Here is a 21,498-nt window from a genome sequence, read left to right on the forward strand (position 1 = left end):
GGAGAAAGAGAGGACGGGACCAAGCCATGGCTCTGTGTGTGAATGGACACATGTAGTAGAGGGTGCCCCCATAGAAAGCTGCTGGCTGTGGAGGCACCCAACAGGAGGGAGGAGCAAGTAGCGCCAGTGGGGGGACCTGAGATAAGGACACTCTCTTCCCTGACGAGCACCCAATCAGTGCTCATTACACTGCAAGGTCTCTTTCCTCCCTGCTAGTTCCCGGGTGCAGTGCTGGAGACAGGAGGGGGCGAGGAGCACATATTAAATATTAAAAGTTTAAGTTGCCATAAAACCCCTTTTGTTTTCAAAAGCCCCAGACATTCCTGAAAGCACCTCAGATTTAATTACGATTTTAGTTAAGAAAAAAATTATTTTTATCTGGACAAGTATATTGTCATGGGAGACAACTTGGGACACGGATTTAGTCCCTGGACAAGTAGTTTTTTTCAAAAATGTCCACACCCCTGAAGGACTAAATTCTATCTTATACAGTATATAGAAGGACATATATCATATAAAGAAGTGGATGGCAGTATATGGGAGTCATTATATAAACATTCCAGTATATGGAGGATACGTGGAAAAATACAAAAACGTGAAATGACTTGTTATGGGTTGTGGCACCCTGTGCTGACATGACAGGGCCATTTACACTGATTAGAGGAACCTGGACATGTATTCCACTGATTATGACCAGAAGGCACCTGGACCCTTGCTGAATGGTCTCTTGGCGTTGTCATCCTTCTAGTGCTGGCATTGGGGAGCATACACATGTAGGCAGGTGGAAGTGAGAGTTTCCCTTTATTTCTAGTCACCCCCCTTAGTAGGTGGGCTGGTAGCTATTGCCCGGCTATATTTATATTTAGTTGGAAGAGTTCAATTCTCTTTCTTTGGATGCCTGCAGCAGTAGAGAAAAATGCCTGGCCAGAGTGAGAGCGCCCCCCCAACCCTAGAACTTGGGTTAGAGTCCTATGGCCTGGGATGGACTCCCAATGGGACACTGAGTGGGTAGACCACAGCACCCCTCCTGCAATCCAGTGTATAGTGGGACTGTTTCTAATTCACATTTTTAACTTTACCCCAGGATATGGAACTGTTTATTGATGTCCTGCATCTAATACCATCTTTGAATAGTTAATGGAACACCCCCTGTATTCTGCCAATGTAGGGACTGTTACACATTTGTAGCACCCTCCTAGGTAGATAGGGGGAGCTAGAGTTCTAACTTTCAGTTAGAAGGGCTGAGTAGCAGTCCCGGTGTACTAGTCAGAGGGGTCAAATTTCAGTCAGGAACGAGGCTCTGCAGATCAGCTCTCTGGGAGGGAGACTTTGGAGAAAGTTCTAGAAGCAGTGGGAGGGAGTGAGGAGTGGCTGGTTTGCACTCTCAAGGGATCCTGGTCAATCCTCAACAGGAGGCTTGGCTTAATACCAAGACAGTCCCTAAGAGGAAATGAGCATGCTCAGCTAGAGGAGCAGGAGAGGAGAGAGTTTAGGTGAAATATGAAGAGTTTAGGCTGGAGAGCGGAACCCTGGGAGGGAACCCAATGGAGAGGAGCTCACCTCCAGGCAGGGATGTTGTAAAGGAGGAAAACTCAGCAGCTTGTTGACTCCAGAGAGAGGACCACCTGTGCAGCGGGGAAGGAGCCGGAGCCACCAACCCATCAGTTCACAGACAGAGGACTGAGTGAATAGACCTGCACCCCCTGGGCCAGACAGGGGAAGGTGCACTTCAGTGGGAAGCTGGTTAAGCTTACTGTTGTTCATTTAAAATGAGAGTCATTGGATCCCCTGACCAGGGATTCCTTCAGGCAGTCATATTAGGAGAATCTGGGGTCTGGGGTGGTACTACAGGAGATGCTGGCTAACTCTCCAAGAAGAACATTTTTGTCTAAAGATTTGTACATAGTTCCAGGACGTTGTCCTCAGTTACTAAACTCTTGGGCATCCCATACAGCCCTTACCCTATCCATGTTCAATTCCAAAAAAACAAAATCCCTAAAAAACAAGCTCAAGGACTGTTTGCTGTCTCCTGGATGCAAGTCTGAGTGAAGGAAATGCCTGTTGCCTGGCTGTGCAGGACTATAAAGGGAACCAAAACTTCAGCAACTCCTAAGGGGGTAGTGCTACAAATTTAAATACTTTTAAAAGTATTAAGCAATGGACCAACTTGTTTTGTTCTTGACTCAGTTGGGGACCAGTATCAGGGTCATGTACCATATGTAGTTACTGTCCTGCAGGGTGTGTGAAGAAGAACAAATTCAGTAGAGTGGGGTCCTGGTAATTGTGAAGTGTTTGATGCAACCTGGTCGGTCTCAGAGCTGTTGGTGGTTGGACAGGTGGTGGTCGGAGAAACAGAGCCAACCCCCTGGCAGTGAGAGATGGCCCCATCAGGTTGCACGCACCAGGTGACATGGGCCCTGAGTGTTTGAATGGACTTTGGAAGCTGTGTCCTGGACCATGAGAGTATCACAGGCCTGTGTAAATGTGAGCTCTAAGTGAGAAGGGGCTAAGTAGTGGCTACCAGGGGATGAGAAAAGGCTGTATGTGGCCTGTGGCATTAGCGCACCTCTAAAAGTGAGAGATTGGCAGAAGGAAAGTTCATGGGCCCGAGGCTCTGTGTTATGGGTGGCCCACTCTCCTGCATATGGCCCCCTCATGTGTATGGTATACAGGGTGGTCCCACCCACATACAGCTCTATGCTCAATCCCACCAGCATTTTCCGGGAGTCACGGCATCAAAAATCCTAAACTTAGAAGAAGACCTGATGAAGATATCACTGCTGGTGAGGGAGCTGGTGAACTCCACTGTCACAGTATAGCCTGTAGTTCCTGTCAGTGTAATTCTCACCTCCTTGCTGCAGTACTTCTTCTAGACCTGATGACTTTCCCATGTGCTGCCGGCTTCTGTACTCACCTATGGGCACCACCTGCTATTCTGTGGGTTTATATTTCCTTTCCCTTCTATCACTTCCTGGCCCACCTACCAATTTGTTTTCCTACATAAGACATGCTCAGTAGAGCCCGCACTACCTGAGCAATTCCCTGTTTTCCTTGGGATGCTAGTTTGCCTGACATTACTTGTATTCAGTGTCAGACTTCCCTTGTACCATTTCTAGCTTTGTGCACCATTATTGGTTGCCTTCTGCCTACCCTGACCTTGACTTGTTTCCTCGTTTTCCCTTCAGTCTCCTGCAGTTGTACTCTGCACATGCTGGGGGTCTCTGCATCCTTAGCTGGGCGTACCTGGGGGTTGCAACCTGGCTCCAGCTTGCTGCAGGTCCATCCCCACCATCAGGGGCCCTGGTGAAGAAGCAGGCTGGGCCTTAGACTCGAGTTGACGTTCTACAAAGGCTCACAACCACAGAAACCTGACAGCCACATCTCTGGAATGGAGGGGAGTATAGTTCCACTTCAACAACCCACTGTAATGTTTTGATTCCCCTGAGTGTATATAAGGAAAGCTGAATTCTCTGTTGACGGCATGAAGGCCGCTATTTAAAAAGGGAGACGGGTATTGAATTTTGGGGGGACCCCACACAGTTATTTTTGTGTGGGCTTCTCCTTGACATCCATACATATTGGCATTAAAATGGAAATTATTTCAAGAATCTTTTCCCCTGGTATTTGGTTTCAAATTCAAGTTTGCAATTTTCAGATTTTTTGGCCGTGTTCACCAAACCTGCCCTCAAACTGTATCCAGGCAGATACACCCATCACTATTCCCCTCTCCTCCCCTCCTATTGCCTCTCTACTCCCCATTCCTTTCCTCCTTCCCCCATATCCCTCCCCTCTGTGTCATGGCCTACCCATACTTTCCCCATCTTATCCCTTTCCCTAATTTTTCCTTCATTACTCTTTGGTCTTCACACCTCCCCTCTCCTATTCCCTCCCCCATTCCTCTCTTATCTCCACCCCCTTCCTCTGGAGACACACAGAATATATATAATTCTCCTATATTTTACCATTAAACTATCACCTTTGCAGTCTGACCAGAGATGTAAAATTTATGAAAATTTTGAACCATGTTAAAAAGAAACACATTATTTTCCAGAAAAAAAAGTTAAAATGTTTGGAAAAATTGAAGAAAAAAATTCAGTGTGGAGTAGTTTTATAAATTGAAAGACATTTTGTCACACTGGGAAGTTGAAATGTGATGGATATAAAAGTACGGCTTCTTCAGTGAATAAACTAAACTTGCTTTTTAAAATTTGTGATGATCCAGAAGCAGCATGTCAGGGCTCCGGGTATGACCAGAGGTGTGTGGACTGACACAGGGAAACGCAGGCTTCAGGTATAGAGTAAGCAAGACAATTTATTAAAGACTAAACAACACAAACGCAGTGAAAGGTAAACATAACACAGTGCAAACAACCCAACCTCCAACAGATAACCATATATACAAATCAAACGTAGTCGGGCAGGTCGCGTCGGTAGCAAACGGGCAAACAGGGTACCAGGAGGGAGCGGAAGAGTGGTCAGGAATAGCCGAGGTCAGGACAGGCAGAGTTCGTTCAGAGTCAGGTCAAAGCAGAGTCAGGATCAAGCAGAGTCAGGATCAGGCAGGAAGCAGACAGGATGCAGGTACAGGGGCTCATGGGAAACATACACCAAGGCCCTGACTGCAGGCCTGGCCATTCCTTAAATACACCTCCTGCAATCAGCTTCAGGTGATGGCTTGATTGCAGGAGTGAGCTTCTGGCTGCTGAGAGCACCCACTAGCCAGCCCTGGTACTGCAGCCCACACGGCAGGTGAGTCCCACCACCAGTTGTGAATCCATTCCTGACACAGCAGAAATAGTGTTTCTGGAAGGATTTGTCTGAAGGGAAAAGCTCCTCCCACTTTCATTATGATTCTCATCATTTCATTCTATCAAGTATTTCTAATGTCTTCTGGCATGCCGGGATGTGTTTTGTCATCCTTGTAGCATTTGGAAAAGAACATTTCTTCTCACAAAATTTTCACATTGCAGCTTTGCTCTCAGCAGACACTGCACTGTGGAAATGTTTCCAAACTCTAGATGTTGGTGTCACCATTTTACTGAGAGGAGGAAAGGAAAAAAAAGCAACTTACTGAGCAGACGATAGGGAGCCATTATGCAGTGATGGTGGAGAACATTAATAGGAATCATTTAAAGGTTAAAAAGATAAACACATTTGTCAGATGAATGTACCCTCCTACCTGTCAATGAAGGCCTGAAAGGAGGACAGAAACTATCATCTACTCTTTCCCAACAATCACCCAACTGTGGGAGATACAAGACGGTGCCCATGAGAAAACTAAACTGGAGCTTTTCCTCTGCAGTGCCCACTAGTGGCAGAAATGCACATTTATCTTGTTTTAGAACTGTATAGAGAAGTACAGTGTTACTTGGATTGTATTCCAGGACTTGTGTGTCTTCAGCTGAGAGAACTTTCAAAATTTGAAACCTTTACATAAACTCTCAGAAATATTTTATTAAGGTCTTTATGTAGTTTGAATATCATGTCAGAGATATATTATTAATCATTGTAAAATAATATATTTCACACTCCTTTTTTTCCAGGAAAACAAAACTGGGATTTGGAAAAAAAAAGAAAAAAAAGCTTTTTTCTCCCAACTTTTCCATCTTTTCAATGCCTTCCCATCTGTAAGTCTGACATGTTCTTAGTGTGCAACCAGGCTTTGGCTTTTGCATGGGGTATGAGTTATTACACCTTTCAGAATGTTGAAGACTGAAATACATACATTTGTCTCTGAGGTTAGGGGAGACTTTACTCCTTGTTTGTGCTAATCTGGGATGTAGACACACCATCTGGTGTCCAGTGGGGAACACACAGGATCTAAATGACCCCCATAAGGAGGATATACAGAATACACATTTGGCCTCCCTTTGACACTTTATTACAGTCTGTCATAGCAGGTTTGCTACTATTTGTAACATTTTTATGAATACATGATTCAGGCATATTCAGTCTTGGTTGGATTACAACACAATCCATCCATTCTTCTCACTTTCCCTTCTCTAACCTCCTGTCCTTTCCTTCCCTGAACTCTTCTTTCCTCTCCTTTCCTTTCTTCAATCCTTATTTCACTTCTCCTTCTCTAACCTCCTCTCTTGAACAGAGGCGTATTTACCAGAAGGCAAACAAGGCATTTGCCAAGGGTGGCATTTTTTAGGGGAGAAGCATTGCCCCCTGGAAGAAAGGACATATGCAGCGTGGGGACCAGGTCGGATCTGAGAGAGGCTACTGGCTACTTGATGGTGTATGAAGAGCCCGACTGTCATTCACAGGGATGTCCAGAGCTGTAAAGGTCTCTCTGCTGCGTAACCTACTATGAACACTCTTTGCCCAGAAGAGACATCTGAGGACGGTGCAAGAAAAGTCTCCTCATCCTTTAATGTCACAAGACACAGTACATCAGTACACACATATTGGTACCAAACGTTTTATTATCTGAGAAATACAGAAATCAACACAAAACAGAAAATACAACTATGACTCCATCTGTACTTTATATACAATTCAGGATTATTGTACAGAGAACAAAACATTCACACAATGCCTTTCCCACAGATAAAGTTCAGTTCAGTATAACAGATCTCCAGTGTCAGACGTGATCCCAGCTTGGCACAGCTTCCAATCCCTTCGGTGATATTTCTAGATAGGAGATGAATGGTAGAGAATGTACACAGTGATTGAGGATGAGCAGTAAGAAGATGGAGGTACAGAGGAGACCATGGAGTAAAACACGTACAGAGACCTCTACATATGTAGTTGGGTTGGTGCACACACCGGCTGTCACACTCCAGTGTCTGGTGATGAGGAACCATAGAGGACACTGCATAGATATAACACGTCCAGTCCTATATAAGTGAATGGGGTCAAGGGGGGTATCAGAGGGGTCACTCGGGCCCATGAGGGACCCACTGAGAGAAGGGAGAGAGTGAGAATTGTCTTAGAATCTATAAGAGATTGGTCAGCATGGGGTGTCAGAGAAGATCTGTCATAGCCGTGGGCTGCTGATTAATGACACCACTTATTTGTACTTATTCATAGAATTCTCAATGGCTGTCAGAGTTCTGTAGAGGGAAATGAACTGTCCTGTCACCCATTCAGAGTGTGAGCCAATCATTGTGGAGGCAGAGAACCCCAACCCTGTGATACTTACTCTAGGCTTCCATCTGTCCATTTTCCTGTCCACACTCCACCTTGGATGTTATAATGGGATATTCCAACCCAGAACTCCTTTCCTGTGATGGTCACCAGTCTCTGGAGAACACAATACACAGCAGATTATTCCCATCATCTACCTGGATGTCTCCTAAGTAGTACCAGCTTCTCCCCACCCCCCATCCCATCGGTGACCCCGACACTGACCTGTATAGTCTTCTCCTTCACAAGGGCAAGTTTGGAATCACGTTCTGCACAGTATTTGATGCTCTCTGAATGGGATTTCTTCTTCTCAGAGAAGAAATAACACATATTATTGGTGGGGATCCAAAGATCTGGACATCTAGGAGACCGTCCTGTAATATAGAATAATAGAGACAGTCAGTAATGATGGAGAGACAGCCGGACACAGGAGAGACCGTCCTGTAATATGGAATAATAGAGACAGTCAGTAATGATGAAGAGACAGCCGGACACAGGAGAGACCATCCCATAATATGGAATAATAGAGACAGTCAGTAATGATGGAGAGACAGCCGGACACAGGAGAGACAGTCCTGTAATATGGAATAATAGAGACAGTCAGTAATGATGGAGAGACAGCCGGACACAGGAGAGACCGTCCTGTAATATGGAATAATAGAGACAGTCAGTAATGATGGAGAGACAGCCGGACACAGGAGAGACCGTCCTGTAATATGGAATAATAGAGACAGTCAGTAATGATGGAGAGACAGCCGGACACAGGAGAGACAGTCCTGTAATATGGAATAATAGAGACAGTCAGTAATGATGGAGAGACAGCCGGACACAGGAGAGACCATCCTGTAATATGGAATAATAGAGACAGTCAGTAATGATGAAGAGACATCCGGACACAGGAGAGACCGTCCTGTAATATGGAATAATAGAGACAGTCAGTAATGATGGAGAGACAGCCGGACACAGGAGAGACCGTCCTGTAATATGGAATAATAGAGACAGTCAGTAATGATGGAGAGACAGCCGGACACAGGAGAGACCATCCCGTAATATGGAATAATAGAGACAGTCAGTAATGATGAAGAGACATCCGGACACAGGAGAGACCGTCCTGTAATATGGAATAATAGAGACAGTCAGTAATGATGGAGAGACAGCCGGACACAGGAGAGACAGTCCTGTAATATGGAATAATAGAGACAGTCAGTAATGATGAAGAGACATCCGGACACAGGAGAGACCGTCCTGTAATATGGAATAATAGAGACAGTCAGTAATGATGGAGAGACAGCCGGACACAGGAGAGACAGTCCTGTAATATGGAATAATAGAGACAGTCAGTAATGATGAAGAGACATCCGGACACAGGAGAGACCGTCCTGTAATATGGAATAATAGAGACAGTCAGTAATGATGGAGAGACAGCCGGACACAGGAGAGACCGTCCTGTAATATGGAATAATAGAGACAGTCAGTAATGATGGAGAGACAGCCGGACACAGGAGAGACCATCCCGTAATATGGAATAATAGAGACAGTCAGTAATGATGAAGAGACATCCGGACACAGGAGAGACCGTCCTGTAATATGGAATAATAGAGACAGTCAGTAATGATGGAGAGACAGCCGGACACAGGAGAGACAGTCCTGTAATATGGAATAATAGAGACAGTCAGTAATGATGAAGAGACATCCGGACACAGGAGAGACCGTCCTGTAATATGGAATAATAGAGACAGTCAGTAATGATGGAGAGACAGCCGGACACAGGAGAGACCGTCCTGTAATATGGAATAATAGAGACAGTCAGTAATGATGGAGAGACAGCCGGACACAGGAGAGACCATCCCGTAATATGGAATAATAGAGACAGTCAGTAATGATGAAGAGACATCCGGACACAGGAGAGACCGTCCTGTAATATGGAATAATAGAGACAGTCAGTAATGATGGAGAGACAGCCGGACACAGGAGAGACAGTCCTGTAATATGGAATAATAGAGACAGTCAGTAATGATGAAGAGACATCCGGACACAGGAGAGACCGTCCTGTAATATGGAATAATAGAGACAGTCAGTAATGATGGAGAGACAGCCGGACACAGGAGAGACAGTCCTGTAATATGGAATAATAGAGACAGTCAGTAATGATGAAGAGACATCCGGACACAGGAGAGACCGTCCTGTAATATGGAATAATAGAGACAGTCAGTAATGATGGAGAGACAGCCGGACACAGGAGAGACCGTCCTGTAATATGGAATAATAGAGACAGTCAGTAATGATGGAGAGACAGCCGGACACAGGAGAGACCATCCCGTAATATGGAATAATAGAGACAGTCAGTAATGATGAAGAGACATCCGGACACAGGAGAGACCGTCCTGTAATATGGAATAATAGAGACAGTCAGTAATGATGGAGAGACAGCCGGACACAGGAGAGACAGTCCTGTAATATGGAATAATAGAGACAGTCAGTAATGATGAAGAGACATCCGGACACAGGAGAGACCGTCCTGTAATATGGAATAATAGAGACAGTCAGTAATGATGGAGAGACAGCCGGACACAGGAGAGACCATCCCGTAATATGGAATAATAGAGACAGTCAGTAATGATGAAGAGACATCCGGACACAGGAGAGACCGTCCTGTAATATGGAATAATAGAGACAGTCAGTAATGATGGAGAGACAGCCGGACACAGGAGAGACAGTCCTGTAATATGGAATAATAGAGACAGTCAGTAATGATGAAGAGACATCCGGACACAGGAGAGACCGTCCTGTAATATGGAATAATAGAGACAGTCAGTAATGATGGAGAGACAGCCGGACACAGGAGAATCCAGCTGTCAGAAGCACACATTGAGAAGACAAGGAAAGGACTCATGTCTGCACATTACCTGATTGCCCATTTGATTCTGATGTTCCTGATTCTTTACTGTCTGATTTCAGGCCATTTCCTTCTGGAAATTGAAGCAGAGACTTAATCCAACCCATCTCCATGCTGAATTACACATTGACACAGAGGGGTCCAGCATCCCAGCTACAGTCTCCTGGCATTGGACTGCTCAGCACTTCTATAATATGCATTTCCTTATACACAGAGACATTGTCAGTACTCACTTGTGGCCACCACAGATATGACGGTAATCAGAATGAGACAGACGGTGATCAGCACACCAACCAGAAGCTTCACATGTCTTCCATCCCAAACTGAAAAAGATAATTGTTATTAGTATTATTAACCACTTGCCTACCGGGCACTTATACCCCCTTCTTTACCAGGCCAATTTTCAGCTTTCAGCGCTGCCGCACTTTGATTGACAATTGCGCGGTCATGCAACATAGTACCCATATAAAATTTTGATCATTTGTTTCTCACAAATAGAGCTTTCTTTTGGTGGTATTTAATCGCCGCTGGGAGCTTTACTTTTTGCGCTATAAATAAAAAAGTGCAAAAAATTAAAAAAAAAAAAAAGTTTCTTTGTTTCTATTATAAAATTTTTCAAACAGGTATTTTTTCTCCTTCACTGATGTGCGTTGATGAGGCAGCACTGATGGGCACTGATAGGCGGCACTGATGGGCACTGATAGGCAGCACTAAAGGGCACTGATAAGCAGTACTAATGAGGCGGCACGGATAGGCGGCACTGATAGACAGCACTAATGAGGTGTCACGGATAGGCGGCACTAATATGCAGCACTGATAGGCGGCACTGATAGGTGACACTGATGACGGGTACTGATAGACGGCACTGACTGGCATCACTGCTGGGCACTGACTGGCGGCACTGACTGGCACAACCCCTGGGCACTGACTGGTGGCACTGACTGGCAGCACTGCTGGGCTGCACTGGTGGGTGGGCACAGGTGGGTGGCACTGGTGGACACAGGTGGGTGGGCACAGGTGGGTGGCACTGCTGGGCACAGGTAGGTGGCACTTTTGGGCACAGGTGTGTGACACTGCAGAGTGGCACAGGTGGGTGCACTGCTGGGCACAGGTGGGTGCACTGCTGGGCGGAGCTAGTGGGCGCACTGCTGGGCACAGGTGGGCGGAACTTGCGGGTGGCACTGCTGGGCACCGATCATCAGGGCACTGATCATCAGTGCCCTGATGATCGGTGCCGATCCCCGCTCTGACAACTGCCGATTCTCGGCAGTACTTTCCTCACGATCTGACAGCGTGAGGAAAGTGCAGCCGAGAACCGGCATTGCATTTCCCGGTGATCAGCGTGTCATTGGACACTGCTGATCACGTGGTAAAAGGCCGCTGTGATTGGCCTTTTACCACATCACGTGATCAGCTGTGTCCGTAGGGGCGCGCAGGAGAGCGCGTTCTGGGAGGACGTCATATGACGTCCACTCAGAACTGGCCGGCTGCAGTGAAGCCGTCATTCGGCTATCTGCGGTCGGCTACTAGTTAATCAAGACTTATAGAGAACCAACAAGTCACAGAATAGAAGGAATACAAGTCAAGATGAGGGTTAGGAGGATCCTGCTCCTGAGATCTTACCATCTAAAAGGGAGGGGCTAGTGATACAAAATGATAATAGCAGTGTGGAGATGAGATGATGAAGAGAGTAAACATTCACAACCCTATCCATTCCAAAAACCCCAATTCATTCCAAAAACTTGATCCAATTCAAAGACCCAAACCATTTCAAGAACCCAATCCATTAAAAAAAACGCAATCCATTCAAAAAACCCAACTCATTCCAAAAACTGAATCCATTCCATAAACTCAATCCATTCCCAAAACCCAATCCAATTCAAAATATCAATCCAATTCAAAATATCAATCCAATTCAAAAACCCAATCCATTCCAACAACTCATCAAAATCAAAAATTCAGTTATTCCAAAAACTAAATCCAATCCAAAGACCCAATTCAAACCCAATCTAATCCAAAAATTCAATCCATTCCAAAAACTCAATCCAATTAAAAAAACCCAAACCATTCCAAAAATCCAATCCTTTCCAAAAACTTGATCCATTGCAAAAACTTAATCTAATTCAAAAACCCAAACCACTCCAAAAACTCAACCCATTCCAAGACCCCAAACCATTCCAAATCCCAATCCATTCTAAAAACTCAATCCATTCCAAAAACCCATACTATTCAAAAACCCAATTCAATATAAACCTCAATTCAATTCCAAAAACCCAATCCAGTCAAAAAAAGCAATCCACTCCAAAAATCCAATCCAAATCAAAAACTCAATCCAGTAAAAAAAATCCTTTCCAAAAACTCAATATATTCCAAACAATTAATCCAATTCAAATACCCAAACCATTCCAAAAACCCAATCCATTCAAAAAATGCAATACATTCCAAAAATCCAATCCATACCAAAAATTACATCCAATTCAAAAACTCAATCCAATTAAAAGAATCCATTCCCAAAGCTCAATCCAATCTAAAGACACAAATCATTCCAAAAACCCAATCCAGTTCTAAACTCCAGTTAATTCCCAAATCCCAATCTAATCCAAATGCCCAATCCATTCCACAAACTCCATCCAATCCAAAAACTTAATCCAATTCAAAAACCCAAGCCATTCCAGAAACTTAATCCATTTCAAAACCAAATCCATTCACATAAGCCAATTCAAAAACAGAACCTTGTGTAGGGAATGTCTCTCTGGTCAAATATGTCAGTTTTCCTCTTGTGTGGGGAATGTCTCTTTGGTCAGATAGGTCAGTTGTCACCTTGTGTGGGGAATGTCTCTTTGGTCAGATAGGTCAGTTGTCACCTTGTGTGGGGAATGTAACTTTGGTCAGATAGGTCAGTTGTCACCTTGTGTGGGGAATGTCTCTTTGGTCAGATAGGTCAGTTGTCACCTTGTGTGGGAACTGCCAGTTGCCATCTTGTGTGGGGAATGTCTCTTTGGTCAGATAGGCCAGTTGTCACCTTGTGTGGGGAATGTCAGTTGTCCTTTTGTGTGGGGAATGTGTCTTTGGTCAGATAGGTCAGTTGTCACCTTGTGTGGGGAATGTAACTTTGGTCAGATAGGTCAGTTGTCACCTTGTGTGGGGAATGTCTCTCTGGTCTGATATGTCATTTGTCACCTTGTGTGGGTGAAGGTCTCTTTGGTCTGATATGCCAGTTGTTGCATTGTGTGGTGGAGGTCTCTCCGGTCCATATAGAGGAGGTCTCTCTATCTTCTATGTCTGTAGACTTACCTTGTGTAAATAAAAGTTTCTTTGCTTTGATATGTCCATTTCCTGTAGACTCGCGGAGCATCTGAACATCTTCATATGCTTGGGAAAGAGAGAAGACATATACAGTGCGGTGAATAGGGGACATTATATATAATGCTATCGAAATCCTCATCCTTAAGGAGAAGACCCCTGTATACTAAGCAACTGTAGGGATCTCTGTATACAGTACTCTCATATTCCATTGTAGTCTTCTGTTGGGGGGTTATGAGAAGTGGCCCTCCCCAAGCAGGGTATGGTGCTAAACCTGTATGCAAATAATAGAATCAGAACCTTCACTAAGTGGAAGATTGGGTTTGATAATAAAGTTGGCACTGCCTCCACCCAGGACAGGGCCTCCACCCAGGACAGGGCCTCCACCCAGGACAGGGCCTCCACCTAAGACAGGGCCTCCACCTACGACAGAACCTCCACCCAGGACAGGGCCTCCACCCAGGACAGGGCCTCCACCCATGAAAGGGCCTCCACACATGACAGGGCCTCCACACATGACAGGGCCTCCACTTATGACAGGGCCTCCACCCAGGACAGGGCCTCCACCCAGGACAGGGCCTCTACCTACGACAGAGTCAGTTCATACTAACTTGGAATAAACCTGTTTTAGGAAAGAAAAGGCAAATTCCCAGGGCTGTACGTACTATGAGGCACTCATGAGACTATAATATATATATAAAGGTGCAGCACTAATAAAATTAATAACCAAGTAAAATCAATGATTCAATAAGAGCAAATAATTCAATAAGAGCAATTAATAATAAAAATATATAAAAGGTTCCACTGTATATTCAATAAATAAGATAAAAGGTGACTCTGGTGCTCTGGTAACTCTGGACCCGGTAACAGTGCAATAGTGGTGAAGGTAATGCGCACTCACCGGACGCGCATGTAAAATGCGCCTTATATAATTAATCCAGATGTCATAAGATAAGGAAGGGTGAGGAACTGGAAGGTCTTCCCTCTAAGGGACGGTGGGTCATCAAACAGGATACTATGGGATTGATACAGGTGGTCCTCGTCCTCAAGGGCTCCCCTTTTCAAAAACCTGATGTTGCTCCCTGGGTATGTGGATATCCACTATAGGTATGGTGATCTGTCCTGAAGCAATGGGTCTGCGAATTTAGAGAGCTCCTCTGCTGCCACTTCCACCAATGTCTCCTCTCCACTTCCTCCTGAAGCAGCGCCAAGCAAACTGGACAGGACAGTGTGAGTACTTCTACATTCTCTGGGCCAGAGAAGGGAGAAGGCAGTGAGGTGCCATACCTAACTAGTTCTCTTAACTGCAGATCTTGGAATCCCTTGCCCAGGGACACCCTAAGTACAGCCGGGTAAAAGAAGGATTCATCTGGGGTCTGAGGAGGTACACCAAAGGGGACTTAGTGCTCCTTAAAGAGACAATTGCTGATTTTTGTCCACGTTTTGTACAGTGTTGTTGCTAAGAAGTTTGTCCTCAGGTTTTACAGTTCCTTGGGCATCCCATGTACCCCTGGACCCCGTCCAAGTTGTCACCCCTCAATAAAAACATCAAAAACAAGCTCAAGGAACGTTTCACTGACTCAGTAAGTAAATGTGGAAAATGCGCGTTACCTGGCTGTGCAGCGCTTAGGGGGACTAAAAAAAGGGGGTTAGCCCTACCCATGATATGACATCACACAACATATTTAATACACGGGCTCTGAAGGTCATCCCTACGCTGACAACATTCATCTCATTGGCTGATTCTCTTCCAAAAATGTATGATTTGTTACTATGTGTCATAATTTAGACTTTGCTCCAACTGTACAATGGATGTGAATAACAGGTCCATCATTTTAGGTGATGACATCATTCTTACCGTGTGTGGTCTTGGTGGTGGTTGTGTTCTCCTTCTGTGCTGACTTCTTGGGTTTATTGATGGCCGTGTACAGTAAACTGATATCTTTTGCCTGTGGAGAGACTAAGATCATGTGACACATAAATCCCCTACACAGGCTATGACATCACGCCGTTATACTGAGCCAGGATCACGTGACATATAAATCCCCCACACAGGCTATGACATCACACCCTATACTGAGCAGGGATCACGTGACACATAAATCCCCCACACAGGCTATGACATCACACCCTCATACTGAGCCGGGATCACGTGACACATAAATCCCCCACACAGGCTATGACATCACACCCTCATACTGAGCCGGGATCACGTGACACATAAATCCCCCACACAGGCTATGACATCACACCCTATACTGAGCCGGGATCACGTGACATATAAATCCCCCACACAGGCTATGACATCACACCCTGTACTGAGCCGGGATCACGTGACATATAAATCCCCCACACAGGCTATGACATCACACCCTTATACTGAGGCGGGATCACGTGACATATAAATCCCCCACACAGGCTATGACATCACACCCTATACTGAGCCGGGATCACGTGACATACAAATCCCCCACACAGGCTATGACATCACACCCTGTACTGAGCCGGGATCACGTGACATATAAATCCCCCACACAGGCTATGACATCACACCCTTATACTGAGGCGGGATCACGTGACATATAAATCCCCCACACAGGCTATGACATCACACCCTATACTGAGCCGGGATCACGTGACATATAAATCCCCCACACAGGTTATGACATCACACCCTGTACTGAGCCGGGATCACGTGACATATAAATCCCCCACACAGGCTATGACATCACACCCTGATACTGAGCCGGGATCACGTGACATATAAATCCCCCACACAGGCTATGACATCACACCCTTATACTGAGCCGGGATCACGTGACATATAAATCCCCCACACATTCTATGACATCACACCCTTATACTGAGCCGGGATCACGTGACATATAAATCCCCCACACAGGCTATGACATCACACCCTGATACTGAGCCGGGATCACGTGACATATAAATCCCCCACACAGGCTATGACATCACACCCTTATACTGAGCCGGGATCACGTGACATAAATCCCCTACACAGGCTATGACATCACACCCTATACTGAGCCGGGATCACGTGACATAAATCCCCCACACAGGCTATGACATCACGCCGTTACACTAAGCCGGGATCACGTGACATATAAATCCCCCACACAGGCTATGACATCACACCCTATACTGAGCCGGGATCACGTGACATATAAATCCTCCACACAGGCTATGACATCACACCCTCATACTGAGCCAAGATCACGTGACATATAAATCCTCCACACAGGCTATGACATCAAACCCTATACTGAGCCGGGATCACGTGACACATAAATCCCCCACACAAGCTATGACATCACACCCCCATACTGAGCCGGGATCACGTGACATATAAATCCTCCGCACAGGCTATGACATCACACCCTCATACTAAGCAAGGATCACGTGACACATAAATCCCCCACACAGGCTATGACATCACACCCTCATACTAAGCCAGGATCACGTGACACATAAATCCCCCACACAGGCTATGACATCACACCCCCATACTGAGCCGGGATCACGTGACACATAAATCCCCCACACAGGCTATGACATCACACCCCCATAATGAGCCGGGATCACATGACACATAAATCCCCCACACAGGCTATGACATCACACCCTTATACTGAGCGGGGATCACATGACACAAATCCCCCACACAGGCTATGACATCACACCCTTATACTGAGCTGCTGCCTCAATAAACCTGTTTTAGGAAAGAAAAGGCAAATTCCCAGGGCTGTACGTACTATGAGGCACTCATGAGACTATAATATATATATAAAGGTGCAGCACTAATAAAATTAATAACCAAGTAAAATCAATGATTCAATAAGAGCAAATAATTCAATAAGAGCAATTAATAATAAAAATATATAAAAGGTTCCACTGTATATTCAATAAATAAGATAAAAGGTGACTCTGGTGCTCTGGTAACTCTGGACCCGGTAACAGTGCAATAGTGGTGAAGGTAATGCGCACTCACCGGACGCGCATGTAAAATGCGCCTTATATAATTAATCCAGATGTCATAAGATAAGGAAGGGTGAGGAACTGGAAGGTCTTCCCTCTAAGGGACGGTGGGTCATCAAACAGGATACTATGGGATTGATACAGGTGGTCCTCGTCCTCAAGGGCTCCCCTTTTCAAAAACCTGATGTTGCTCCCTGGGTATGTGGATATCCACTATAGGTATGGTGATCTGTCCTGAAGCAATGGGTCTGCGAATTTAGAGAGCTCCTCTGCTGCCACTTCCACCAATGTCTCCTCTCCACTTCCTCCTGAAGCAGCGCCAAGCAAACTGGACAGGACAGTGTGAGTACTTCTACATTCTCTGGGCCAGAGAAGGGAGAAGGCAGTGAGGTGCCATACCTAACTAGTTCTCTTAACTGCAGATCTTGGAATCCCTTGCCCAGGGACACCCTAAGTACAGCCGGGTAAAAGAAGGATTCATCTGGGGTCTGAGGAGGTACACCAAAGGGGACTTAGTGCTCCTTAAAGAGACAATTGCTGATTTTTGTCCACGTTTTGTACAGTGTTGTTGCTAAGAAGTTTGTCCTCAGGTTTTACAGTTCCTTGGGCATCCCATGTACCCCTGGACCCCGTCCAAGTTGTCACCCCTCAATAAAAACATCAAAAACAAGCTCAAGGAACGTTTCACTGACTCAGTAAGTAAATGTGGAAAATGCGCGTTACCTGGCTGTGCAGCGCTTAGGGGGACTAAAAAAAGGGGGTTAGCCCTACCCATGATATGACATCACACAACATATTTAATACACGGGCTCTGAAGGTCATCCCTACGCTGACAACATTCATCTCATTGGCTGATTCTCTTCCAAAAATGTATGATTTGTTACTATGTGTCATAATTTAGACTTTGCTCCAACTGTACAATGGATGTGAATAACAGGTCCATCATTTTAGGTGATGACATCATTCTTACCGTGTGTGGTCTTGGTGGTGGTTGTGTTCTCCTTCTGTGCTGACTTCTTGGGTTTATTGATGGCCGTGTACAGTAAACTGATATCTTTTGCCTGTGGAGAGACTAAGATCATGTGACACATAAATCCCCTACACAGGCTATGACATCACGCCGTTATACTGAGCCAGGATCACGTGACATATAAATCCCCCACACAGGCTATGACATCACACCCTATACTGAGCAGGGATCACGTGACACATAAATCCCCCACACAGGCTATGACATCACACCCTCATACTGAGCCGGGATCACGTGACACATAAATCCCCCACACAGGCTATGACATCACACCCTCATACTGAGCCGGGATCACGTGACACATAAATCCCCCACACAGGCTATGACATCACACCCTATACTGAGCCGGGATCACGTGACATATAAATCCCCCACACAGGCTATGACATCACACCCTGTACTGAGCCGGGATCACGTGACATATAAATCCCCCACACAGGCTATGACATCACACCCTTATACTGAGGCGGGATCACGTGACATATAAATCCCCCACACAGGCTATGACATCACACCCTATACTGAGCCGGGATCACGTGACATACAAATCCCCCACACAGGCTATGACATCACACCCTGTACTGAGCCGGGATCACGTGACATATAAATCCCCCACACAGGCTATGACATCACACCCTTATACTGAGGCGGGATCACGTGACATATAAATCCCCCACACAGGCTATGACATCACACCCTATACTGAGCCGGGATCACGTGACATATAAATCCCCCACACAGGTTATGACATCACACCCTGTACTGAGCCGGGATCACGTGACATATAAATCCCCCACACAGGCTATGACATCACACCCTGATACTGAGCCGGGATCACGTGACATATAAATCCCCCACACAGGCTATGACATCACACCCTTATACTGAGCCGGGATCACGTGACATATAAATCCCCCACACATTCTATGACATCACACCCTTATACTGAGCCGGGATCACGTGACATATAAATCCCCCACACAGGCTATGACATCACACCCTGATACTGAGCCGGGATCACGTGACATATAAATCCCCCACACAGGCTATGACATCACACCCTTATACTGAGCCGGGATCACGTGACATAAATCCCCTACACAGGCTATGACATCACACCCTATACTGAGCCGGGATCACGTGACATAAATCCCCCACACAGGCTATGACATCACGCCGTTACACTAAGCCGGGATCACGTGACATATAAATCCCCCACACAGGCTATGACATCACACCCTATACTGAGCCGGGATCACGTGACATATAAATCCTCCACACAGGCTATGACATCACACCCTCATACTGAGCCAAGATCACGTGACATATAAATCCTCCACACAGGCTATGACATCAAACCCTATACTGAGCCGGGATCACGTGACACATAAATCCCCCACACAAGCTATGACATCACACCCCCATACTGAGCCGGGATCACGTGACATATAAATCCTCCGCACAGGCTATGACATCACACCCTCATACTAAGCAAGGATCACGTGACACATAAATCCCCCACACAGGCTATGACATCACACCCTCATACTAAGCCAGGATCACGTGACACATAAATCCCCCACACAGGCTATGACATCACACCCCCATACTGAGCCGGGATCACGTGACACATAAATCCCCCACACAGGCTATGACATCACACCCCCATAATGAGCCGGGATCACATGACACATAAATCCCCCACACAGGCTATGACATCACACCCTTATACTGAGCGGGGATCACATGACACAAATCCCCCACACAGGCTATGACATCACACCCTTATACTGAGCTGCCTGCTCAGGCCCCAGAACTTCCCTTTTTAGCCCCCAAACACTGCTATCCATGTGTGATTTGTATCCATATTGCCATCCTTTCCTTAGGAAGGGAAGAGGAAGCGCAGATCCTTTATGATGTACAAATGTATCTCTATGGTAACATCATCCGGATATGACGGAATAGATCGAATAGATCGAATAGAATAGACAGAAGAGATCTCTGGGATATATAGATTAAGGTACAGCATAGGAAAGAGGTGGAGCCTGATATGGGAAATCCATTTTTTTTGGTTTTGTAAAATTTGGATATCTGCTTGGAAGCGTGATCTATATACCACGGACCTGCAGACACAACCATCTGAACTGAGGAAAAGCTACGTCACCGGAGCAGAATAGAGGGACTCCTAATCTACCATCAATCTGCATTCTTTTGGACATCCGGCGCTCCTTCTTACCTGTTATTCCAAGTCTATGTGTGGAAACGGTCTTAAGGCCGAACCAGAAAGGCAGCAGCCCAATCCCTAAGAGGGTATACCACCAGTACCCACCATTAGGCACAACCGACTGGAGGGACATCTCCCTACCCACACACTCAACCAGCGACTGTTCCAGCCAGTCCAGTGCTGTCTTCAGCACAAACAGAATAGAATAGAATTGAATAAAACAGAATATAAAAGAATAGCATATAAAAGAATGACATAAAGGAATAGAATAAAATAGAATAGAAAATGTAATAATAAAATAGAACAATGGTTATTCATAGAATAGTACTTCGCATGGTTGCCTCCTGTGCTCTGCCTTATGTTCTGTCTATAACCTGATTGATGCTTTGTGTACTTTTTTCCTGTAATGTGTTTGCACCTTTCAATAAACTTTGATGGAGAAAAAAAAATAAAATAGAACAAAATAGAAAAAATAGAATAGCTTACAACAGAATAGAATATAAAAGAATAGAATAGAATACAAAAAATAGAATAGCTTAGAATAGAAAATAAAAGAATAGAATAGAACATAGAATAGAATAGCTTAAAATAGAATAGAATTGAAAATAGAATAGAAAATAATAGAATAGAAGAACAACATAATAGCTTAGAACAGAATAGAAAATAAAAGAACAGAATAGAAAAAATAGAATAGCACAGAATAGAATATAAAAGAATAGAATAGAAAAAATAGATTTTTAAATATAATAGAATATAAAAGAATAGAATAGAAAATAAAAGAATATAATAGAAGAAAATAGAATAGCTTAACATAGAAAATCATAGAACAAATATAGCCACTTCGGAAAGTTCGAATTTCAAATGTCAATATATACGAAACAAATCCCAAAAACAAAACAAATGTTTCTTTTATGC

The 21,498-nt window shown here is 45.0% G+C and overlaps 1 protein-coding gene and 1 long non-coding RNA gene across 2 annotated transcripts; both read right to left on the reverse strand.

Moving 5' to 3' along the window:
* Positions 1 to 6,413: 6,413 nt before the first annotated feature.
* LOC149449564 (uncharacterized) lies at positions 6,414 to 7,254 on the reverse strand. The gene is made up of 2 exons (XR_016315391.1): positions 7,151 to 7,254; positions 6,414 to 6,639 (listed from the first exon to the last, which is right to left on the reverse strand). It is a non-coding gene; the product is annotated as an uncharacterized LOC149449564 (long non-coding RNA).
* A 30-nt stretch (positions 7,255 to 7,284) lies between these two features.
* LOC149449565 (uncharacterized) lies at positions 7,285 to 15,303 on the reverse strand. Its single transcript, XM_089693064.1, has 5 exons — positions 15,192 to 15,303; positions 13,325 to 13,402; positions 10,264 to 10,353; positions 10,041 to 10,103; positions 7,285 to 7,508 (listed from the first exon to the last, which is right to left on the reverse strand). The coding sequence occupies exons 1-5, from the start codon at positions 15,301 to 15,303 to the stop codon at positions 7,285 to 7,287; spliced, it is 567 nt and encodes a 188-aa protein (XP_089549190.1).
* Positions 15,304 to 21,498: the final 6,195 nt, after the last annotated feature.

This window comes from Staurois parvus, unplaced genomic scaffold (assembly GCF_062004578.1).
Source record: "Staurois parvus isolate SC_StPar_1 unplaced genomic scaffold, SC_StPar_1.0 ptg000612l, whole genome shotgun sequence".
NCBI lineage: Eukaryota > Metazoa > Chordata > Amphibia > Anura > Ranidae > Staurois > Staurois parvus.